The 9,248-nt window shown below is 38.2% G+C and overlaps 1 protein-coding gene across 1 annotated transcript; it reads right to left on the bottom strand.

The window, feature by feature from the left end:
- Positions 1 to 3,074: 3,074 nt before the first annotated feature.
- On the bottom strand, positions 3,075 to 7,493 carry PCDHB4 (protocadherin beta 4). Its single transcript, XM_049873861.1, has one exon. It carries the CDS (start codon positions 6,982 to 6,984, stop codon positions 4,543 to 4,545), a length of 2,442 nt encoding a protein of 813 aa, XP_049729818.1. The 5' UTR covers positions 6,985 to 7,493; the 3' UTR covers positions 3,075 to 4,542.
- Positions 7,494 to 9,248: the final 1,755 nt, after the last annotated feature.

Here is a 9,248-nt window from a genome sequence, read left to right as displayed (position 1 = left end):
GTTTTTCTTAAATTCAGTCTGACAATTTTGTTTCTTAATTGGATTTTTAGTCTAACTATATTTAGTGTAATATTTGATATCTTTGTGTTTATATTTACCATTTAATTATTTTTTCCATTTATCCTTCTTGTATTATTATTATTTTTTGATCATTCAAATATTTGTTATTTTCCTTTAGTTACTTTTTTAAGGTATTCTTTTATTGGTTACCCTAGAGATTACAGCATGTGTTTTTGATTTACAAACTTCTAACACAAATTATTAATTTTTCTGCTTCCATAATAATGCTTAGAACCTTAGAACTCACTAACTCCATCTATCATGTCTGCTTTTTACTTTATTGTTGTTATGAATTTACATTTTATGTATATTTCAAATCATTTAAGAAACTACTATTATTGCCCTGTATCATCAATATTCAGTCATTGTTCATTTATATTTATCCTTCTTCTTGCTCTTCATTCCTTCTTGAAATTCTGTGATTCCTTTAGGACTGTTTTTCTTATGCCTGATGAATTCAATTTAGTATCTCTTTTAGTGCAGGTGTGACTGTGGATTAATCCTCTCAGTTTTTGTTTGTCTGAAAACTTCATTTCATTTTTTAGGGTAACAGAATTCTAGTTTGGTAGTTATTTTATTTCAAGACTTTAAAGACATTATTCCTTTGTCTTTTGGTTTCATGATTTATGTTGAGAAGTTAGCTCTTCATCTTATTATAGCTCCTTTAAATGCAATGTGTCATTTTTATGTGGTTGCTTTTAAGATTTTCCTGTTGCCTTCGGCCTTCAGCTGCCTTTCTGTGTGTCTAGGTGTGCTTTGTTTTTAATTGATTCTGACTGAGTTCCACTGAGTGCCTTGAGGAGTTAAGGTTTTTCATAGATTTTTAAAAATTCTTGGTCATTATCTCTTCAAATATTGCTTATTCCCCACTCTTATTATCTCTTCTCAGTTTAGAATTTCAATTACATGTGTGTTAGAGTTTTTCATTATGTTACACATCACTGTTCTTTTCTGGATTTTTCAGTATTTTTTCCTCTATGTTTCTGTTTGTGTATTTTACATTGACCTGTGAAATTCACTTACATTCACGTATCCTGTTTTTTTTTTTTTTATGTGTCCTATGTCATTAAACAAGATGGATTAACACAGTGGTGGCAACAAGGGCTCAAACATAGCAACAATTATGAGGATGGCACAGGACCGGGCAGTGTTTTCTGTTGTACATAGGGTTGCTATGAGTAGGAACTGACTCAATGGCACCTAACAACAATGATGTGCCATTAAATCATCTAAGTAGTTTTTTTTAATTTCTCAGTTCTAGAATTAATTTACCTTTTTAAATTCCAATAAGTCATTCTTATTTTAACATCACTGTCAGTTAATTTGCTAACCAAAATGTCAGTAATTTGAACCCACCAGCCACTCTGTGGAAGAAAGATGTAGCAGTCTGCTTCTGTAAAGATTTACAGCCTTGGAAACCCCTATGGGGTCACTCTGAGTTGGAATCAACTTGATGATGGTAGGTTTGCTTTGGGTTTTGGTCAGTTAATTCTAATATCTGGACCATCTGTGAGCCATTTGTGTCATCCAGTTTTCCTTTAGGTTTTATCTGTTTCACCCAGTTATTTTTTTGTGCATGACTACTAATTTTTTTATTGAATACAGAATATTTTTGTAAAAAAAGTCCAGTAACCAGGTAATATTATCTTCCTTTAGAAAGAATTTACCTTTTTCTCTGTTAGCTTGATAGAGTAGTGTCTAATAAAATGACCTTAATCTAAACAGGCAGTCTTCTTAGTCAAGGTTCTTTGCAACCCTGATAAGCCTCTGGCCCTCCAGAGTTTTCAGCTGAGAACTTGGTATACTCTGGATAGCCAGTTCTCATGGCAGGTCAAAAACTTTAGTCTTTAGCAAGAATATTAAAACTTCACTTTGCTTTTCAGAAGTTTTCCGCCAAGTTTTTAACCTTCTCTCTGGACTGCTCCAGTGTTCTGAGGGGAAAGAGTGGCCATGAGCCTGAGTCCTCCAATTGCCAATGGCTATTGAAGCTTCTTTGTCCCTAATAGGAGCGTTTTGTCTATTCTCAGATTTAGCAAATTTACTCACAGTAAAACTGACTGTAGAAGTTAGTTTGCATCTCCAAGGATCTTCCTCTTCAGGAATCTTAGCCTCTTCAGTTCTTACTGTATCACCTGCTTTCTGATGCATCAAACAGATCATTTCTGAATTTTAACCAGTATGATTTCTTAATTTTAACCAGTATTTTAGTTGTTTTCTGCTGCTGGATAATCATTTCACCTGAAAGCAGAACTCCACCAAATGTGTGCATAACTTTTAACCTCAGGGTATTTAAAATCTATATTTTGTAACTTTTAGTAGTAAAGGAAGAGGAGATAATAAAGATTGTTTTCTACATTGCTTTGAGTAGAACTTCTGTCCCCCAAACAGCATGTATTAGACTCACTATATGCTGCACCTAAAAACAACACCAAAGGAATTGCAAAATATGAACATATAATAGAAATATTTGAGAAAATACAGAGGATTGAAATGGGTGTTATTACCAAGATACTTGGCCTTTATTCTCTATTTTGTTTTTCAACAATGGAACTGGCCTAGTTTTCACAAGGTATACATTTTGTTGTTATTTAGATCATATATGTTACCAAATTCTAATAATAAAATTTAAAAATGTCATTTGATCCTACATCAAAGTCTGATGGTGGCCCCTCACTGATAAGAAATGATCCATGCTTTATGAGGTGAGTTCTATTTGTTTGTTTAGCCAGTCTCATTTGGTGATTATACGAATTGGACTTTCCTGGTATAAACAAAAAAAGTGAACTTTGATTTTCATGATACTGAAACATATTGGTAAAAACCTCAATGATATTTTTTGATAATCATCAAACATAAAAGCTATTTAATCACTAGCTAATAATACATGGAAAAATCATTAAAGTTGACCATATTTATGTCTATATGCTTGTGTTTAATTCTGTTCTCACTTTTATCACTTCCTCGTTTCAATTTTTAGATTGGATGAATGCTAAAAGCTATGTTTTCAGAATAACTTGAACAGTCAGTAATTCTCATTTCTCTTTTATTACATCCTCAGGAAAAAAGAATAGTTCAGGGAAAAGTACACGTACTTAATCTACCATAGAATGACACTTGATATTTAAAAAATAATTAGATAATAAAGTAAGCTCCTCAATTGCTCACATTGGGCCAAAAGCTTAACCAAGTGGTCTTATATCCATATAAATTTAGCTAGGTGGAAATAACATAATCAGCTTACTTGGCTTATTGAACACAACATAGAACAATTATAATTCAGTTCATTAGTATTCTTTTTTACTCAGGGACAAAATAATGTTTATTTCATACAAATGCAACTTAAGCATATTTGAAAAAACTAATTTTACACAAAATACTTGAAAGCTACATTGAAAAAAAAGAACAGAACTTGAACATCAAAAAGAAGCCATTATTTTGCTAATAAAGACTGTTCATGTCTGCAAGTAACTTAAAGTGAAAATCTGAGATAACCCAATAATCAGTCTTGAACATTCTAGAATAGCCAAGACTCAGAAGTTCCCTGAATCTTTTGAAAGGTGGAGAGAAGCTGCAAGAAAACCAAGAGAAATGCATGCATTAAACTTCACTTGAATGTCTCTTATAGAGCAAAGAAACATAAGATGCCATCAAGAGTCTTGAATTCTTTGAAAGACTTTAGAGTTTATGTAAGGTTCAAAGATACTTTAAAAAAATGACTGTACATCAAGCAGTGAAGAGTTTTGTTTAGTAAAGGGATATCAAATTATATGGGATTTTCTCTTTAATTATTATTTAGAGATAATTATTTTTACTAATTTAATATTAGTACCTTGAGAGCATTTACAATGTGCTAGATAGATAGCAACCAAGTAAATAAGATAATACCTACTATATATAGTGCCCGCAATGGGATAAATGTTATAATTTTAGTGTATTAACACTTAGTAAAGTTCATGTTTATATAAAATTTGGGAGAAACAAAGATGCTAAGTTATATGCTCATGGCTACTCATGGTTTAGTCATGCAGAGTCAACAAGAAAGGCTTAGGTAGCTATAAAGAATTTCATACACTTTATCCTTGCAAAAAGACTTGTATTCAAAGACGAATACCACAAACGGAGAAATCTAAGATTACATAAAAGCTATAACATTTATTAATGAAATGTTAACTAATTAATTTAAGAAATTGATTAAAATTTTGTTTTTATTCTATTGGAGTAATATATAATTATGGGAAGATTAATCATCAAGTGAAGATCAAATATGCATAAAATATACACACGATATTCAGTATAACTAAAAATATTAAGTGCAATTAATGTCAATAAAAAAGCAACAGATTTAGCACTATCAGGGACATGCATAGGCTTGGGATAGTGGTATGAATATTTAGATAGCAATATAATTTCTTAAAAGAAAGGCATTTTAATTGCAGTTAGGTTTGCAATTGATTGAGAGATTCACTAGACCAAGTACAATATTTAACTGAATACAAAGCTATTCCTGCTGTTTTCTTTCACTTCTCTCCCAATATCTGGAACCAAGAGATTGGGGATTATGGGCTTCAGAAATTTGAACTCACCAGTCCTAGAATCTCCCGTCATACATACTTCGTACTGGTAGCTCTGGGACAGAGTCCCAGTGCCGCTGACGTCAACCAAGTGACCTGGAAAGTGGCCCTCAGGCACCGAGCAGCGACCCACCGAGGCCTCCCTGTTCCTCCTGCACAGCCTCACTGCGATGAACAGCAGCACCGAGAACAGGAAGAGCGAGGAGACCGACGCCAAGGCAATCACCAAATAGACCGTGAGCGAGTCGGCTCGGGCCTGGTCCGAGGCCACCTCTGGTAGCGGTAGGTAGGGCTGCGAGAAACCGTCCACCAGAAGCACGTGCAGCGTGACAGTGGTCGACATTAGCGGCTCGCCATTGTCCTTGACCAGCACGATGAGTCTGTGCTTGGCGGCGTCGCGCTCGCTCAGCAGCCTGGCTGTGCGCACCTCGCCATTGTGCGCCCACACGCTGAACAGCCCGGGCTCCGTGGCCTTGAGTAGCTGGTAGGACAGCCAGGCGTTCTGTCCCGAGTCGCTGTCCACCGCCACTACCTTGGTCACCAGGTAGCCCGCCTCGGCAGCCCTGGGCACCAGCTCTGTGCAGGGCGCAGAGCCGTTCTGCAGCGGGTACAGCACGAAGGGCGAGTTGTCATTTTCGTCCACGACCTCCACGCGCACCAGCGCCTCGCTGCTCAGCGCGGGGGAACCTGCGTCTATCGCGCCCACGCGGAACTCGAAGGCTCGCAGGGCTTCGTAATCCAGTGACCTGAGAGCGAAGAGGTGCCCGTTGTCCGCGTTGATGGAGACCAAGGAGGCGAGGGGGAGGTGCGGGTCCTGGGGCGGCAGCAGCGAGTAGGTGACTTGGGCGTTGGAGCCTGAGTCTCTGTCTGTGGCGCTGACGCTGCCCATGTGCAGGGCGGGGCTGTTGTTCTCGCGGACGAACAGGGTGTAGGAGGTTTGTGTGAAAGTAGGTGCGTTGTCATTGACGTCTGACACCAGCACGGTTATCTTGTGCTCGGTTTTCAGCCTAGGTGATCCCAAATCAGTGACGGTGATGGTGATGTTGTACTCTGCTGTTTTCTCTCTGTCCAACGGACTCTCTGTTAACAAGGTGTAGAAATTCTTGAAAGTTGGTTTTAGAATGAATGGCAGGTGATCTGGAATAGAGCAAATCATCTTTCCATTGTCTCCGGAATCTCTATCTCGAATTCGGAAGATAGAGACTACAGTCTCCGGAGCATTCTCTGGGATGGAGCTGGTGAGTGAAGATATGGTCAGCTCCGGGGCATTGTCGTTCACATCCACCACCTCTATGACTACAGTGCCTTTACCAGAGAGGCCCCCTCCATCCGTAGCCTCAATTTCCACATGATAAGAGTTAATTTTCTCAAAATCCAATTTCTTTGTCAGTCGCATTTCTCCTGTGACTTCATTTATTGAGAAAGTTTGTTTAATTTCATCTGATGCTTGGAACAAGCTGTAGGAAACACTTCCAAAGTTTCCAGCATCAGCATCCCTCGCCGAGACTCTAACTATTGGGAAGTCCAGTGGGCTGTTTTCCAGGACCTGCACCTCATATGGCGTGTGCACAAACTCAGGAGCATTGTCGTTGACATCCATGATCAGGATTCGAACCATGACAGTCCCAGACCTTGGTGGAGACCCACCATCCAGCGCCAGGAGGGTTAAACTGAGTTCCTGCAGTTCCTCTCTATCCAGGGTTTTGTCCTGCACCAAATCTGGGTATTTCTTGCCTTCACTGTGATTTCGTGTGAGAACGTGAAAATAAGAATTGGGATTGATCGTGTATTTTTGAAGACCATTGCTGCCCACATCCAAATCCTGAGCTAATTTCAATGGAAATAGAGTCCCTGGCTGACTGTTTTCCGGTATGTTCAAGAGCATTTCCCTATCAGGGAATAGTGGAGAGTGGTCATTAATATCCTGGATCGATAATTCTCCTTGAAAAAATTGCACCGGTGTTTCCAGGAATACTTGGAAATGCAGTACACACGGTTCAATAGGGCCACATAGCTCTTCCCGGTCTAGTTTCTCCCTCAGAAGTAAATCTCCAGTCTGACCATCCAGCTGCAAACGCTGCTTGTCATCGTCAGAGACCACCCGGGCCGACCGGGCGGCCAGTTCCCCAGTTCCCAGGCCCAGGTCTTTGGCCAGATGGGCTATAAAGGAGCCGCTCTCAGTTTCCTCCCGCACAGAATAACGAAGGGGCTCAGAGCGCACCTGAGACAAGAACATCATCAAAATAAAGGCTACCACTTGCCTGTTTGGTTGAATTCTCTCTAGTCCCTCCATTTTGGAGTCCAGGTACATACAGCCAATCCCGTTCAGCAAACACAAAAAGACTTGAGACATTCAAATTCTGATTTCTTGCTTGAAGGAATCGTCACAAAATTGCTTCTAATCTTAAATTTGTTTAGTATATTGCTCCCCAAACCCGTTGGTAATCCCGTACTGTTTGCAAATCTTCGGTAAATTTTTGATTCCGTCTCGCAGCACGAACGAATCTGCAAGCTTTTTAAGGCTCTTTATTCACAATCTTAGCCTGCAGCGCCACCCTGCGTCTTGATTGAGAAGTTAATACATATTTCCAATTCAAAGCACTAAGTGTCCAAAGTCATTTTCGCTTTGGTGTATAGAGTCTTTACACACTTTATTTTCATTAAATTGCTTAATACATAAGGTTATTTCTTTAAATTTCATGAACTGGAATCATCATGAGTACAAATCCAAAGGATATCTCAGTTTCCCCCACACTCTTATCAATGGAACTTCAAAGAACTGCTTTTCCCTTTTACATAATCTAACCAGGGAAGATAAGCTCTTAGAAAACATCAATTCAATGAATAATAGTTATATCTGTTTTTTTCAAGTATGTGAGGACTTAAGGACGACGCAAAAGTTTGTTAAGGTGTTTTGTACCACACGACTTAAAGGGAGACTATTTTTTCAGGCCATAGTTTTATTTTCTTATGCTGGTCTGAAAATAGTAATACAGTTGAATTAAAAGGCATCTTGCTTTGTTATAAGTCACCTTACAATGTGAACCCACATTAAGTTTAGAAGTAAGGCAAATCATGTTAGAATTACAGGAAATGAAAGGGGTTTCACAGATAAGAAAACTAAACGCAGATAGGACAAGACTGTTATAAGGAGCCCTGGTGGCCCAGTGGTTGTCTTAGTCATCTCGTGCTCCTATATCACAGATACCACAAGTGGATGGCTTTAACAAAGATAAATTTATTTCTTCATAGTAAAGTAGGCTAAAAGTCCAAATTCAGGGTGTCAGCTTCAGGGGAAAGCTTTCTCCCTCTGTCGGCCTTCTCATCAATCTTCCCCTGGACTAGGAGCTTCTTTGCTCAGGAACCCTGGGTCCAAAGGAGCACTCTGCTCCTGGCACTGCTTTCCTGTTGGTATGAGGTCCCCCTGTCTCTCTGCTTGCTTCTTTCTTTTGGATCTCAAGAGATTGCCTTAAGACACAATCCAATCCTGCAGGTTAAGTCCTGCTTCACAAACACAACTGCTGCCCATCCTCCTCATTAACATCATAGAGGCAGGGTTTACAACATATAGGAAATTCACACAATACTGGGAATCATGGCCCAGCCCAATTGATACACACATTTTTGGGGGGACATAATTCAACCTATGACAGTGTTTAAAGTGCTTGACTGCTAACCCGAAAGGTCAACGGTTCAAAACTACCAGTGGCAAGTAGATTATTGTCAAGATAAAATCAAGTGACTAAATATTATGAAATTTTGTTAAAAAAGGATTTAAGTTTAAGCTTTATCTATATATGGTGAATTTGCCTATTTTCACATCCAACTTGTGTCCCAGTTATCATATTCCTCAGCTAGCTGATTTTGGGGAAAGCAAGAAGCACTGATTTAAAATATTGTTATTTGTGGGCAAAGGGTGCCTCAGGCCTTATCTACTCATATATGGTGAAGGGGAGAGACTCTTTTACAAAATGGATTCCAGCACAGGGTGTAGCCATTGACATTGCCAAGATACAGTCAGGAAGAACCAGCACCACTGAGACATGGGTAACTAGTTTATTAGTTACGATTAGTATATTAAACAGTATACCACTTACTTGGCACACATAGGATTTTAAAAATTATCTTGATAATTTTATTTTACCCTCAATTGCAATTCAGGAATTAGTCGCCTTTTCGGACTAAAGTATATACATGAAATAAAGTGCAATATCCAATGCACTAACATTTCTTATGATAGAAGCAAAGAATTCATATTGAATGAATTATTTTTAAGCATGTCAATAATCTTAGGTTCCAACAGTGATGGAAAGTGTTAGTAAACACTATTTTTAAAAAGAATCCTGGATCATAGTAGTTAATATCAATTGAATAAATGAATAAATTTATCTGCTCAAATGATTATGTCTCTACCTTATAAGTAGATTATTCTCAGGTCACAATCTAGTCATGAACATGTGTGAAATGGAGTACAAAGATCTGAGATATGAGACTATAATGCATGATAAGCACTAGTCAATTAAATTCACTTTGATCTTATTCCTGTTAATTCATTCCAGCAAGATATATATCAATGGTAATAATTGATATTAATAATAATAATTATTACTATAACCT

The sequence above is a fragment of the Elephas maximus genome, chromosome 2, assembly GCF_024166365.1.
Source record: "Elephas maximus indicus isolate mEleMax1 chromosome 2, mEleMax1 primary haplotype, whole genome shotgun sequence".
NCBI classification, from domain to species: Eukaryota; Metazoa; Chordata; class Mammalia; order Proboscidea; family Elephantidae; genus Elephas; species Elephas maximus.
This window is presented reverse-complemented; position numbering and strand designations above follow the sequence as displayed.

Excerpts from the sequence above, each read along its gene's own strand:
- PCDHB4 (XM_049873861.1), bottom strand. The coding sequence starts at position 6,984 with ATGTCTCAAGTCTTTTTGTGTTTGCTGAACGGGATTGGCTGTATGTAC.